The sequence below is a fragment of the Gorilla gorilla genome, chromosome X (genome assembly GCF_029281585.2).
Source record: "Gorilla gorilla gorilla isolate KB3781 chromosome X, NHGRI_mGorGor1-v2.1_pri, whole genome shotgun sequence".
NCBI classification, from domain to species: Eukaryota; Metazoa; Chordata; class Mammalia; order Primates; family Hominidae; genus Gorilla; species Gorilla gorilla.
In genome coordinates, this window is record NC_073247.2 from 84,669,766 (window position 1) to 84,684,801 (window position 15,036).

Here is a 15,036-nt window from a genome sequence, read left to right on the forward strand (position 1 = left end):
TAAGCTGCCCCTGATATATATTGCAAGAAAATAGCAGCAGTGGGAAGAGCTGAGTCTGGTGGATGCTTCCCAGAACTGGAAAAAGCCCAGGCTTCTCGGGGATGGCTCTGCTCCTGGCTAAGGTTCTGCCATGGGAGTCCAGCCACCTGCAGTCCCGATCCCCACAGCCTAATGGAACCACTGGGTTCCTAGGAAACTCACAAGTTCACAATGCCACCCCCCAGCTTGACGCATTTGGCTCTGAGACACGCCTGGGAAATGTGGAGTCCAGGGGTCCTGAGAGCCCCCTCCTTCTCTTCTGTTTTCTACTTTTAGAGTATTGTACTACTGAAATATTTCAAACCTACAGAAAAACAGAGAGAAGAATACAGCAGCCACCATCCCTACTTAAAAATGCTTTGCTATATGTGCTTCACATCTCTCTCTGCTTTTGAGTTAAATACATTTTGGAGACACACAAACCATCCCCAATCTATACTCACTCCTCTCCTCCCTAGAGTAGGTCCCCCATCTTAGGCGTCTGAACACTTCTGGGTCTCCACGCAGCTTCAGAGCAGCTCCTTCTCTGGCATGGGTGCTCCCACGTTGCCTTAGAGATGTTTCTGTGATGCCTGCTGGAGAACATAGGGGGATTCTACCCAGAATCCCAACCCAGAGGGTAAAAGCAAGAACATCTCTGCAGCTTTCACAGATAACTCTGGACCCAGCCCTCTCCCACCTGTACCCGTGTTCTCCTGAGGTGGGCCCTGTCTCAGTGGGAGAGCTGAGCCCTTCACCTCTGTTTTACCAGGAGAGGCCTGGAGCACCATCCTGGGTCCCAGTCCCACCCGAGTGATGGGTGTGTGCTTCAGTCACAGGGAGCAGGTCCATTTTCAGCTGCTGTGACATCTCATGGGCTCAGTGGCCAGGAGTAGCTGGTAGGTTTGGGGAGGAAGGCAAGGCCAGGCAGACTCGAGTCCTGGGCCTGCTGGAAGAGAGGTGGGATCAGATAGATGCAGGCCACATAGCACAGTCCAAGGTGGCCCATCAACCATTTGCTCCGTCAAGGTGGTTGATACCCAAAGGGGCTCACTATACTGAGGTGGGTGCAGGAGCAGGTGTGGTGGGCAGCCTTCCAGAATGGCTTCCAAGGATCCCCCTTCCTGGCACCCATGCTCCTATGGAATTCCCTCCCCTTGAGGGTGGGCTGGACCTAGTGACTTGCTTCTAACCAACAAAATTTGGCAAAGGTGATGGCGTGTCATTTCCATGCTTAGGCTATAACAAGACTGTGACTTCTGACCGGCTGGCATTCATTCTCTCCCTCAGGCTCTTCCTGCATGCGTGTTTGCCCAGATGGAGAAGGCCAGCTGGCGAGGAGCTGATGAAAGTCTCTGGCCAACAGCCATAGAGGAACTGAGGCCCTCAGGCCAGCGACCCACTAGAGCCTGCCAACAATCACATGAGTGAGCTTGGAAGTCTATCTTTCCCCAGTTGAGCCTGCAGATGAGGAACTGGATCCTGCCAACAGCCGCATGAGTGAGCTTGGAAGTCAGTCCTTCCCCAGTCAGGCCTACAGATGAGACTGTTGTCCCTGGGCTGGCAGCCTTGTGAGAGACTGGGAAGTAGAGGATCCAGTTAAGCCATACCCGGATCCCTGATCTACAGAACTCTCAGAGAAAAACTGCTTATCATTTTAACTTGATATGCTTGGGGTAGTTTTTTATGCAGCAATCAATAACAATTAAGACAGCAGGAATATCTGGGGGCTAGGGACTGGGTGCAAGACACAGAAGGCTCCATTAAGGCTGGGAGGGGTTCTCAGGTGCCAGGGTGGTGCATGGTGTGCCCACGTTTTAGTCAGACCTGGGGTCAAGTCCCAGCTTTGTCAATAAATATCTGTGTGACCTTGGACAAGTATCTTGAAGTCTCCGGCCCCAGATTACACCCTGTAAAATTTGACTGACATTGAACTTGCAGGACCGTTGGAAAGATAAGTGTCAGCTTACGTAATCCACACGACAGAGTGTCTGATGTGTATTGGGCCCTCAGTAAGTGGCAGCCATGAGTAGTAATATAGTTGACCTGGGACCCTGCATCCTCCTCTTGGGAGCTCCCGGGTGACTCCGGGTCATTCCAGTGCCAAAAAACAAAAACCAAAACCCAAAAACAGTGCAGGAAAAATATCTTCCTAGCAAGCAGGACAAAGGCGTCTGTTCTCCAGGAAGAGAGGCCCATCACAGTGGATACTTTTCCAAAAATTCTGGTGTGAGGGAGGCAGCCCCAGCAGGCTGCAGCTCATAGGCCATATCCCTTATGCAAAGGACCAAATGCTCTCCTCCCTCCCTCCCTAGATTCCTCTCTTCCTCCCTGCCCCCATCCATCCCTTCCTCCCTCCCTCCCTCCGTCACTCCCTTCCTCTCCCTCTCCTCACTTTCTCTCTCTCTCTGCCTTCCCCTCTCGCCGAGGCCTGATTCCAGTATCTTTACCCCACAATTCTGCCTCTTCACACTCATTTGACCCCTACTAGAAACCCAGCCCTTCTTTATGTCATCCTGGTTTTATTCTAGATGAACCCATATCAATGTCCTCATTATGCACTGTTTGCCAGCTTCCCCAGCCACACAGGATGGTATCCGATCACTGGCTTCTAGGGAACAGCTTGGGTAGGCATCACTCTGACCTCACCATTGCGCTTTAGAGTTGGTGTGTTTAGAAGGCCCAGTGTATGCACTGTAGAAAACCGCACAGGGACGGGAGCCCAGGACTCATCCTGGACCAGCAATGGAGACTTCCTTCTATACCATCCAGATCCAAATGAGATGATTCTGTGAGAGCCCCTTTCTATCCAGGACATTGTCTCTCATCCCTCAGACTTTCCATCTGGACATCTCAACTCTGTTCCTCTCCTACAGCCTCGTCTCTCTCCACAGCGTGGCTAAAATTTGCCTTCAGTACCCCCGAAAATAACTGTTAATTCTGCCCTGCCTCAGGGCCTTTGCATTATGGCTCTCCTCTGGAGCCACCATTTCCTTGCTCAGCCTGTCACTTGTCCTTTTGATCTCTGATGTTCCTACCCTCAAAAAGAACACGTCCTTCTTCCCTTGGTAACATGTCTCCCCTCCACCATGCCAGTCCCAATCACAGTCTCCTCACTTGACTGTCTCACCATAGTGATACATTTTCTCTCTGTGTTACCTTGAGGAAGTTGCTATACCTTTCTGGGCTTCCATTTCCCTATCTATATGATGAAATATTTGACTAACACACAAACATACTGTGTACTCTTCTCTATCATAGCATTTCTCATGCTAGACTGCCCCCTCTGGCAGGTTAATTTGCATGACTGTCCTCACCCAGGTTCTCATCTCTGGAGCATGAGCTCTGCCTTGTTAGTCCTGGAACAGCCAGTACCTGGACACAGGGCTTTACCTACAGCATGGCACCAATAAACCTTTATTGAAGAAAACAAATCAATGAGCATGTGTCCACTAGAGCTTTGCTGTGCCTGGACTCTCTGATCTGGGATAAGGGTGAGAAGTATTCCTTTTATTTCCTCTAGCTTGGATCCCAGAGCCTCCTGCTCAGCAGGAACCAGATGTTTTCAATGTCTGGACTCAGAGCTGTCTTCCTGGAGGTGCTGAGGCCTTTTCTCCAGTCCAGAAATGAATCTGGGCTGGCTGAATGTAGGTAGGGCAAGGGATATGAGACTGTGTGGGACACAGATATGGATGAAGCTGCCACTGTAGCTTAAGAGGCTCAGGCCCAGGGGACAAGATTTGAGGCCACCTTGTTCCCTCCTTCCTTCCCTTGGGCTCGGAGGGAGGACCCTTGTCTGCAACGATACCACCGTCCAACCAATCCAGTGGGTTACGAGGGGCCATAACTTGGAAAACAGCAGTCAAAACCCAAGTGGTCATAGGGGATTTAATAGAGCAGGGCTTGGTGTCAAGGGGACCTCACCTCTAAAACACACACACACACACACACACACACACACACACGCACGCACACACACACACACACACACACAGAGAGAGAGAGAGAAAGACAGAGAGAGAGAGAGAGAGAGCGAACGCCAGCCTGGAGCCCCCTGTTCACCACCCACCAGAGGCTGATTCACACACCAACACAGCCTCACACATTATATCCTCAGAGGCACAACACTGCTGCTGATTGGGACCTGGCTGCCATGAACCTCCTCAAGCTGTTTGCTGTGATGACCCATTTGCACAGGCTCTTGATTTCTAGAACCTCTCAGGTTCAGGGGAAGACAGGTTTCATCTGTCAGTGTTAGTCACAGTGTCCTCACTTCACTGTCTCACCATAGTGATACATTTTCTCTCTGTGTTGAGCAAGTTGCTATACCTTCCTGAGCTTCCATTGCCCTATTGACATACTGAAATCTTTGGCTAAATGATCTCCAAATTCTTGTTCTTCTCACACATTTAGTGACCCTGTGGCTTAGGGGACTACTACATTCACAGCTACCTGCTGTGTCAGCCAGCTGCCTAGTTGCAAGTCCCCTGATGGCACTGCTGCCCTGGGGGCTATTATGCCTCCCATGAGCCCCATTGCAAGTATTTTCAGTATCCTCTAAGGATACCGTCACTACCCCCCTAAGATACTGCATGACACCATTGGCATCTCACCCTGCCTAAAATTGCTTCTTTTCATACCCCAGAGCTACAGAATGGGTGGGCAGCTGACTAGAGTCTCCCAGGCTAGGTCCTTAGGAGACTATATATATATGTATCACTATCTTATGTCCCATGACAGACTTCAGAAACTCTAGGCCAGGGCCTGGATGCAACCCAGAAGATCCTCAAGGGCTGGACCTTGGAACTCAGGCTAGCCCCTGATTGAGCACCCTCATTCTAGAGAACTGCAGCAGAGGAATGCAGAGTCTCCACTGGGACACACGTTTCTAATCCAGCACTGTTTCATGGTAGCCAACCTTGACTGCTACAAGTGCACAGAATAGAAACTGGGTCTGCTTATTTGCAGTTTCCAAAATCACCTCAGTGGCCTGGTCTTTGTGCTTCAAGTGCTGTTCCTCCTCTCCCTTTCCCTGTCTAATTTCTTTCCTCACGCATTTCAGGCATCTAATCCTCTGGGAAACCTCCACTGACTCCATTAACATCCCCAAGGCTGAGTGGGTGCCCTGTCTGAGCCTTCTCATGGACCCTGAAACTTCCTCCTGTCACTCTCTGTTGTACTCTGTTGTGCCTTTCTCAGCCTCTCCCCACCCAGCCCACTGGAGGCGACATCTGAGTATGGGCTTGCAGGCATGACCAGCCCTGGACCTTCACAGATTCTGTAAGGAAGGCTTTGTCTCAAAACCTTTTATATATCAACCACCAGATTAGCAAATAGTTAAAGGGATGAATAACATCAAGAGCGACGGTGAAGGACAATGAACACTATCCTACACTGCTCCTGAGAGAATAAATTGCTGCCACCTCTTTTCAGATCCATTTATCAACGGTTACTCAGTGTTGAAATATTTGTAGGGTTTTGTGCCAAAATTCTATTTATGTGTATCTCTTCTAGAGCGACACATCCTCTGCAAACAAAGATATTGGAAAAACTTTTGAGAACTTTAAAAGTTGAGGGAAAAAATGTGAAGGTCCTTGTGTATGGAAGTAGTTAAAGAATTATGGCATATCACTTAGAACACTATGCAGAAGTTAAAAATGATGAGACAGTTCTCCATGAACTGACAGGAGAAGTTCACCCAGACTTGCTGTAAAATGCAAAAATCAAGTGCCACACCATATGTGCATCCTGAGCCAGTATGTATCTTATGGCCCCATAAAAGACAAGCATATGTTTCTATTAGTGCATGTATGTGTATGTAAACACATCGATTGAGGAATTTTTGAGGAAACACATTAAACCATTGCTGAGGGGGCTGGTGACGGAGAGGGGTGGACAAGGGAGACTATTGTTTTGTCTGTATTGTTTTCGTACACAAGGATTATTTGCATAAATAAGACAGTATTGTAAACAGGTGATATACCTGTACTTACTAGGTCTTTAATAAAAAGAAACTGTTATTATTTGTAATAATAAGAATCACTTCGCCTCTTGCAGGAGCTTCTGCGAAACTTGCGTGCAAGTCAACAAAATTGTATTGAGATCCTCTCATGTACCCAGTGCTTTCACACATATAATTTACCTGTAATTTATCCAGTTCAATCTCAGGGCTGGCAAAATCCAGTTGACCCCTACTCCCTGTGACAACCACTCCAAGTTAAAAAATCAACTTTTTCTTGAATCCCTACACACTTGTTTAATCTCAGCTGAGGGAGACATGGTATAAAGCTACGAGGGGCTGACCTCGTAGCCTTTCTCGATATAAATCCCATCCATCCACAGGGTGGTGCGGGGCGGGTCTTATCACCATCACTCACAGCCCTTCCCTGACTCTTTGCAGAACTCTGGGTCCATTCAAGGCAGTTGCACAGAGGCAGCTTGTTTTCTCAAAGGAGATTCAGAAAAAAAAAGGAAATGTTACTGGGCGGGACAACAGGGTTGTCCACCTCACTTGCCATCAGGCTTCGGGGACTGAGCAGCCTGGCCTCCTGGGCCAGCCCGGGACTCATTTCTTTGAAAAATCGCTAGGTTGGTGTATTAGTCCGCTCGGGCTGCCATAACAAAATACCACAGGCTGGGTGACTTAAACAACAGACATTTATTTTCTCACAGTTCTGCCAGCTGGGAAGTCCAAGATCAAGGTGCTGGCCGATTTGGTTTCTGCTGAAGGCTCTCCTCATGGTTTGCCTCCTTCTTGCTAAGACGTCACATGGCCTTTCCTGGATGCATGCAGTGCAGAGAAGAAGAGACATCCCTGCTACCCAAATGTCCCTGCAGAAGCACAGTTGTCACTACCTCGAGATACTGACAGATACAATGAGCTCTGTGGCATCTCTTCTCATAAGGACACTAATCCTGTAGGAGCAGGGCTCCACCCTTATGACCTCATTTAACCTTAATTGCCTCCTAAAGCCTCTAGCTCCAGATACAGTCCCATTAGGGGTCAGGGCTTCAATATATTAATTGCAGGGCGGGGGAACGCAATTCAGTCCACAGCAGTTGGCAAGGTTTTGTGTTGCGGACCCTCACTTTCTGGCGTTTCTGATTCCCTGCTGTTCAAATGTCCCTGCGGAATCACAGATGTCACTACCCTGACATACTGACAGATACAACTGGCCCCTCATCCTGCCTAAAGCCACCTACTACCACATCCCAGGGCTACTAATGAGGAGGTGAACTGGGTCTCCTAGCCCAGAGGCCCGGCTGATCGATGTCACTACCTTAAGCGTCATCATAGACGTCAGAAACCCTGGACCAGGCCCTGGGTGCACCCTGGAATAGCTTAAGAGGGCAGAACCTTGGGATGGTTCCCCAGGACTGATTCCAGCCCCTGAGAAAACTCACTCAAAAACTGCAGCAGCAGGGGCTCAGGGACTCCGTGGGGCACAGTTTTCTCGTCTTGTTCTGCCACCTGGTGGCAGTTGGCTGCGTCTACAAGGAAACAGGTGGAAGCTCCATAAAACCTGGGCCTTTCTTCCTGGGAATTTCCAGCAGTTTGGAACAACCTTCCTACTTAGAAAATGAGTTTCTTTATATGAGAATGAAAGTTGTGCTGGGAGATGACAGTGTAGTTATTTGGGTCTTCATTTCTATTCATTTTTTAAGTTAACAATTTAAACCTAGCTTTTATTAAGCATTTAAACACAACTTGCCGGTTTGGTCATTTTAATCACATAGCTAGTCATATACAACTATAAGAAACATTACTTTCACTTGTTCATTGGTTCATGTTCAATTAACTCCTAAGTTTCAGTGGAGTGGTGTAGGAGAAGGCCTAACTGGAGTAGATTCAAGGAGAGAAAAGGGAGATAGGACAGAAAATGAGACCTGCTCACTTCTTGGAGGAGTTTCTAAGTATTTCACAACACTTGCCTGGAAATTCACAAGATTTTGAGGAGAATTTTTGTACACGTCAGAGGGAATTACATATTTACATGAAAGCTAAGGGCTCTTTACCTCTGATTTGCACACGAATCCTATGAATCACAGGGCTGTCTGAAACCATTTGAACCCTCCTCTCTGCAGCATACGGTACAAGTGACCGCTCAGGCTGTGTTTCAGCACCTCTAATGTTGCTAATCTCATTACCTTACAAAGCCAGCGATGGCCTGGCTGGTGGGAAGGACATCTTCGTGTGAATCCCATCTGCAGCATCTGTGGTCTTGTTAACCTCTTTCCCGGCTCCTTCCCCTGACCTTGTCTCTCTGCAATTCTGGGTCCATCTAGAACTCTGGTGTGACACCCCAAGAGCAGATGTGATGGCTGAGGTCCAATCATAGGCTTCTAGTGGATATGTATTCAGGGGCAAACACATAATGCTGCATTTACCTCCACACTATGAAGATATACAGAGCCTTCAATACACATCGATTACTCATAAATGTCTACTTCTTAGGTATCAGGATCACTCTTACAATTTCATCTATAAGGTCCAACTGTTAAATGTGAGAAAAACAGTGCACAGTAATGTGACAATAGTGTCCACATGAATGAAGTAGTTCCAGTTTCCCTGGGACTGAGAGCTTTCCCGGGACAGGGGCCTTTAAGTTTTAAAACCGGAATGGTCCCACTCATGGCAAACTAGGACCATGTGTGACCTTGGCATGCAATGAACCATTCATGGCCAAATAAAATGAGCTACCTGTAGAAGACCTCTACACATCATGTTCTCTCGAGGAGGACCCTCGGGGCTGTTCTGCTCAGCAAGCAGAAGCGTGACTCGAGCCTGCTGGGAGGGCCAGGAGGAAGAAACAAAGGAAAGAAAGATTGGAGGAGTGGGAGTAAGAAACACAGGAACAGACGGAATGTGACATACCAGAAATGTATCCCCTGCTGGAGCACAAGGCTGTAGGAGGGAGGGACGATGGGGCAGGGGCAGAGGGGCTGAATGGGGCGTGGAGGGGGCAGGCCCTCGGCCTCTTTGCACCGGGCAGAGTGACGAGCTTCGCCGGTGTCTTCAACGAAGTCCTGTCGGTCCCTACCGGCACATCACACACTCCTGGAAGCATGATCTTCACTCCCTTCCTTCCACCTGCTGACCTGGTGAGTCTGGCTTCCCTCCATTGTCCTGGAGTGTCCCCTAGGAGGCTGGGCTTTGGTCTGTGCAGGTCACTGCTGCATCCCCAGCCCCTGCAAGAGGGCCAGAGACGCACACAACAGTTGCTGGATGGGGTGAAGGAAGCCAGGGATGGGAGGGAGCATTAAGATCTGGCTATTTAGTCTGTCTTTCAGAATGTGAAAGGGCTGCAAAAAGACCCTGAGGAATGGGTGGCTGTGTCTGACACCGCGGAGGACCCATCCGGTGGCACAGGCTTGCCCAGGGAACCTGCTCTTCTGCGAGGGTCTTGGAGGAGCCGGTTCCAGAGAGCCCTGGCATGTTTCACCAAGTGTTTCAGGTGAGAGCTCCTTCGGAGCCCGCCTCTGCCTCTCTCACTGCTCGCCACCAAGCCCATCCGCCTCCCCTTCCTGTTCCACCAAGAGAACCTCAGGCCAAGCCAGAAATCCCCAGGGCTCCCGAGGGTCCACTTGTCACTCTGCTTTCCTCCCTAGGGGAGGATACCGGGCACTCGGAATCTGAGACCACCGGAGCCACAGACACAGAGCCATGAACGGTGACCAAGCCCCTTCTGCTGCTCCATGCCCCTGCTCGCCGCAGTGTCCCAGTCACCAGGCCTGAAATAAATGCTGGCACGCTTGACTGTTTTTGCTTTGTGGCATTTGATGTAACTTTCAACACGTCGGGCGAAGTGGGGGTGGTCAGCTTTGGTGGTGGTGGGGTTGTGGAGGGAGAGAGCTAGCATCTTCCTGAGCCCTGTTAGGCTGTCCGCCCTCCTCCTCGAGGCAGCGCTGCTTGTTCCTGGGTCCTGGTGGCGATGGGCTGTGGCCAATCAATGGTGAGTTTTCCACAGCTGGCAGCTCGGACCCTGGTGAGGCACCTACACGCAGGAGTGACGACGGAATAACATCTCTCTTCCCCCAGCAATGCGCACGGTCTTCATATCGGAGGAAAACTGGGCAGTGTTTATATGCAGAGGCGGGAGGGTCATGTGGAGGAAGAATCTGTGGATCTCAGAAAAGGCATTAACCCCTAAACTGACAAAGAGCTCCCAGGCCCCCCTACCCCACCGCAAGACAGAGAGCCCTTCCAACAGACGACCTCGTCTCCACCTACACGTTGTTGGTTTTCATAAGAGGAGGGCTTCATTTTTTCTTTCTTTTGCCTTCCTGAGGTGACCTTGATATGTGCTGCAACACAGTATCAGCAGGAGAATTCTACAAAGGGGGTTGGAGCACACTTGTTCCTTTAACCTGTTAGAAATTGCAACACAAGCAATCACCAAGGTCAATGGAGAGACGGCGGGCCTTTCAGACACACAGTAATGGGTGGGAGGACCTCATAGAGGCCCACGTCAAATTACATTGATCTGTTTACTTTCCGAATGAGGAGCTGAGTCCCATGGGTGCTCCCAGAGTGGGATCCTCAGCTTTGCAGGCTGGGCAGCTCTAGTGTCTCAGCATGCCCAGGGGACAGCAACACTCTCGAGGACCCACTCCCACAGGAGGCTGACCCATCCTCCCTGCTGGCACATTCTCTTGCTTCTCTCTCATTAAGACTGAAATAAATCTGGCAGTGTTTGGTGGTTTTATGGGTCAATATCTTTTTACACCTCTTGAGAAAGATATTTAATCGGGATAGGGTTGGCTGTTGGAGATGGAGAGGAGCTTAAGACATACATACGTATCTGGACTCATGTATGTGGTTATAGTCATGGGACAGCATTGCTTCTTCCTAAGTACCTGTTAGGACTGTGACCTATAGACAATGCTTTTTCCACAGGTATCTTGCTATGGCCTTGAGGAGGGCAATTCAGTGTAACAATGCAGAAAAAATATCATCTCTCCCTGCCCAAATGCATATACCCTTCATAACTGACAATGTTTATTGGCTTCAAATGGAGAGCAGGCGGCTCGGGATTTTGAGGAAAGGCCTCAGATTGAGGTACACATAATCAGCTCCAACTATCCCCACCCCAAACTAAGACAGAGCCCTTCCAAAACCCTTTCCCCATTCACCTCAGATTGCATGTTTTCATATTATGATACCCCCACCCCCACTGCACCACCCCACCACCACCACCACCTCCAGCCTTTCCTTGACGCCAGCAGAGGAATGCAAGTGAGGGGTTACAGTGTAATATTCTCTGGATCCTACATATCCTAGGGTAGGCCCTGAGAGAACTGGTGCCAGGATCCCACAGTGTTTGTGACGAAGGGCACGAAAAGGCTTTGCAAGGCCAACGGGCAGGGATGTAAAACATGCATGTCAATCTCTAAGAACTGAAGATAATTTTAGGCTAGTTATTATGATCACTATACCCACCAGGACCATTCTAAGGCATGGAGAATACTGGTCCTTTGAAAACCACGCTGGTGCTGGCCACTGTAATTTTGGTAGGGTTTGGCCTTCATCAGATCCTTCCCTGCTCAGGAAACCTCCATAGCTTCCTGGGCCAGCCAAATCAGGTTTGAGCCATCAAGGCTCTTCCTGGCTTTGCTCCAGGCTAGTCTAGACTTATCTCTCACCCCTACAAACAGTTTTCCCTCTGTATAAACAGGATAACTTATCCATTCTAACATCTAGGCCTTTGTTTCTTAAAACAACAACAACAACTACCCGTAGTCATATAACCCACTGAGCTCTGTCTCTCCCAGGCTTCAGGGGCGAACATCTGCTCAGTAGCTTCTGGGAATCAGCTCCGGTGAGTGCAACACTTACCCCCTTGCCCATCACTCCTTACGGATGCTGAATGTAAAGCACCTGCTGTGTGCACTGTAGAAACTGCACAGGGACAGGAGTCCAGGACAGCTTCTAGGCATGCCACAGGTGGAGTCTTTTCTCTGGCTCATCCAAGAGCCAAGAGCAGCTGCTTTCCAAAGAGTCACTTTCCACTACACGTTTACTTTATTACTATTATTTTTTAATCTCTCAGCTGTGAAGTCCCCCAGCTGAGGATCCTGGCTCCTGTACAGGTCCCCACCCCCAGATCATCTCTCCCCGGTCTCCCCAAATTCTAACCTTCCAGTTCCACTGAAGAACATGGAATGCTCCCGATGCCCACAATACCCTGCCTCGGGGACACACTGCACTTACTACTCCTTCAGTGCTTCAGATCTCAGATGGCATCTCACTACAAGGAAGCCTTCCTTGTTCCCAGACATCCACCACCCAGGGTTAAGTGTCTCTCCTCCGGGCTCCCATACCACCTCGTCCTTATCCTCATCCCGGCAATTAATACATCAAACTGCCACATCTGGCTGATTTACTTACATGACAGCCCCATCTAGACTCTCAGATGTGGGGCAGAGGCTGAGTCTGGTGCATTCCTCTATCTCCAGCGCCCGGCACAGTGCCTCACATATAGTAGGTAGTCAGTAAATGTATGTTGAATAAATGAGTCGATGAGCAAGGTGTCTAATTCATTGAATTTTTATTTTTCCCTACATTCTGGAGAACTAGGCAAATACAAGCAGAGAGCGGTTGTAATTTTGTGCAACAGACACTGACCGGCTTTTTATTTTATCTTTTTATATTTGGGGGAGGGGGGGAATGATTGTACTGGTAAAGTCTCTCAAACCTCCAAAGAACAGCTTATTCCAACGCTATAATAAGTTACAGGCATAAAATGATATACTCTCCCAATTTCTTTTATGAAACAGCACATCTCTCCTGCTAAAACCGAAACAGAGAACAATAAAACATTTGACCAACGTCATTCATAGACCTAGATGTTCAACTTAAGTACTCAATCAAGTGTCTATGGAACAAAGGATTTTGAAAAAATGCTTAGGTATGGCGTTTGTTTCAACTCTGATATAATTCTGTCATCATGTAGTTTTAACCAGTTTATTTCCTGTAAAATGATCATCATTATAAAAAAAAGTTAATTAAGGCAAACAAAACTTTGCAGTATGCAAATTGAAAGCTAAATCACTGAGAAAGACAAATAGAACTGGAACACAGATACCATGGGCGGCAGGTTCTCCCTAACCCCACTCTACCCCTCGACTCTTGAAAAGTCAGGACCCCAGCACCCACTGCTGTGGGGCCCTTTTGACTACCCACAGCAAAACAAAGTGAAGACTCAGCCCCAGCCTTCACTGCTGGCAGGAGGAGTCCCTGACACTAGCCTGAGATTGCAACCACACTGGCACTGTCCCAGGTACTGATACTTGCTCCAGCCATGGCTCTAGCCCTGGCACTGGCAACTGGCACTTGCATTGGTGCTGGTGCTGATGCTTGCTTCAGCCATGGCATAGGCCCTGGAACTGGAACTGGCACTAACACTGGCACTTGTCACGTCACCAACGGCAGCTGCCATCTCGGGCACGGGGTATCTCCTCCTCTTCTCTCAATGCCTCATTTACTGCCACGGAAACGAACTGGGGTGGGTGTCATTCACTTTGGCCACAAACTCCGGGACTTCCATCTGTCTTGTTTCCTTTGAGAGCCCCCACAAGAATACCTAGAGCGTGGGATTGCTGTGGGACACCTATTTGTGCACCAGATACTCCTGCTGCACACTAGCTTTGGTGATGAGCTTCATGGACTCCCCAAAGACGAAATGCTTTTTAGACGAAATGTGCCTCCAACACCCTCAACACCTCCCAGACCACCTCCTCGGGGACACAGCTGGCCTGCATGAAGATCGAGTCCAGAGTAATCATCAGGAGCCGGGTCTTTGGTGTGCCCTGGTCGCCTGTCAGGCCCCAAACCAGGGCAGGATCGATTTTTCTGATCAAGACATAGGAGTGCTCTGCTGGATCAAGTTCCTTCAGACAGAACCCAAAGACTAACTCGGGGAGGTCAGAGGCTTTCTTGAAAATCTCAGGGAGGAAGCTCCTGTACCTTTTGATGACATACTTCAGCATGTCTGCCCTTTTGATCGCCACCGTCTTCCGGTTCTTAACCAGCAGGTACTGCACCAGCTCAGCTACTTTCTAGCTCACAGGGCCCCTGGGCATGCGCATCAGGGATGTCGGGGGCCGGAGGGGTACTGCGGGGGCGGGGGGCGGCGGGGGCGCGGGGCGGGGCAGACAGTTGCCTAGGGGTTTCTGGGGTCCACAAAGGAACTTTCAGAAGCACCTGAGCAGGGGCTCCATGCCTCAGAAGAAGTGCTCCCAGGGCTCCGGGGAGCACTTGGTGTCCCCGCTGCAGGCGCCCCCGTGGGGGTTTCTTGGGCAAGGAGGAGAGGAGCAGGCCACCGGGCCTCTGAGACCCGCAGGCCCTGGGTGTCACCTCTACCGCGGACGTTCTCACCTGCGGCTTTGGCTGGCCCAGGAAGCAGGAACTCTGGGAAGAGATGCGCGTCCACGGGCATTCGGCGGCCGGAGCGCTGTGTGCCAGGCCGCGAGGACAGTGACGTCGCCGCGGCTGCTGCGGCGGCTGCTAAGAAGACCCGGAGCCCCAGGGTCTTGAGTCGGAGACCGCCGCCCTCAGACCGGGAGGAAGAGGAGAAGGAGGAGGAGGAGGAGGAGGAGGAGGAGGAGGAGGAGGAGGAGGAGGAGGAGGAAGCGGGAGGGGAGGGGGCTAAGCCTCCGCCGCCCGGGTCTTCCCGGAGCTGTGGGAATGGGCGGGCGCCGCCCGGCAGTGCCTCTTCTGGCAGAAAACAGTACCGCAGGCTACAGCCTGAGGGATGCGGGGGCGCTGCTCCCAGAGGTGGGGCTGCTCATGTGAGGCTTGAAAGAGACCATAAGCCTAAAAGCCAGGCCCAGGGTAAGCGCTTAATAACTGTTACCTGTTGTTGTGATGAATCCGATCATTCTGGATTATCTTCGTATCCCTCCTTCTCTCCTGTGGAGAAGACTCCTAAGAGCGCAGGCATTTCTGTCCAGCGGCTGCCTCTGCAGCTTCCTCTTCAGATCATCTACCTGAAGTTGCTTTGCTCAGTGCCTGGCCTA

General features: G+C 50.1%; 2 protein-coding genes across 5 annotated transcripts in view; one reads left to right on the plus strand and one right to left on the minus strand.

Moving 5' to 3' along the window:
* LOC129530010 (doublesex- and mab-3-related transcription factor C1) overlaps positions 1-14,728 on the minus strand; it is a 73,450-nt gene extending 58,722 nt beyond the window's left edge. Inside the window, exons 1-2 of one of the 3 annotated variants that reach the window (XM_055376191.2) lie at positions 14,396-14,448; positions 483-614 (exon numbers count right to left, since the gene is read on the minus strand). Coding sequence is in view for 1 of the 3 variants with exons in the window: in XM_055376194.2 (XP_055232169.1) it covers positions 14,396-14,456 (61 nt within the window). In the remaining 2 variants the exon portion in view is untranslated. Of the gene's footprint in view, positions 1-482; positions 615-776; positions 1,116-14,395 lie in introns of those variants that run through there. The other 2 variants (XM_055376189.2, XM_055376194.2) reach the window with 2 other exon arrangements.
* LOC115932941 (protein FAM236A) lies at positions 8,893-9,780 on the plus strand. 2 transcript variants are annotated; one of them, XM_031006609.2, is made up of 3 exons: positions 8,893-9,120; positions 9,298-9,473; positions 9,628-9,780. In XM_031006609.2, exons 1-3 carry the CDS (start codon positions 8,899-8,901, stop codon positions 9,653-9,655), a joined length of 426 nt encoding a protein of 141 aa, XP_030862469.2. In that variant the 5' UTR covers positions 8,893-8,898; the 3' UTR covers positions 9,656-9,780. The 2 variants fall into 2 exon arrangements, with proteins under 2 accessions (XP_030862469.2, XP_030862470.1); XM_031006610.2 differs by having other exon boundaries at positions 8,968-9,120; positions 9,310-9,473.
* Positions 14,729-15,036: the final 308 nt, after the last annotated feature.

Bases quoted from the DNA above. Each gene is read 5' to 3' on its own strand.
- LOC115932941 (XM_031006609.2), top strand. From the start codon at position 8,899: ATGTATCCCCTGCTGGAGCACAAGGCTGTAGGAGGGAGGGACGATGGG. The intron at 9,121-9,297 runs GTGAGTCTGGCT...CTGGCTATTTAG, and splicing joins TCCTTCCACCTGCTGACCTG to TCTGTCTTTCAGAATGTGAA. The intron at 9,474-9,627 runs GTGAGAGCTCCT...TTTCCTCCCTAG, and splicing joins TGTTTCACCAAGTGTTTCAG to GGGAGGATACCGGGCACTCG.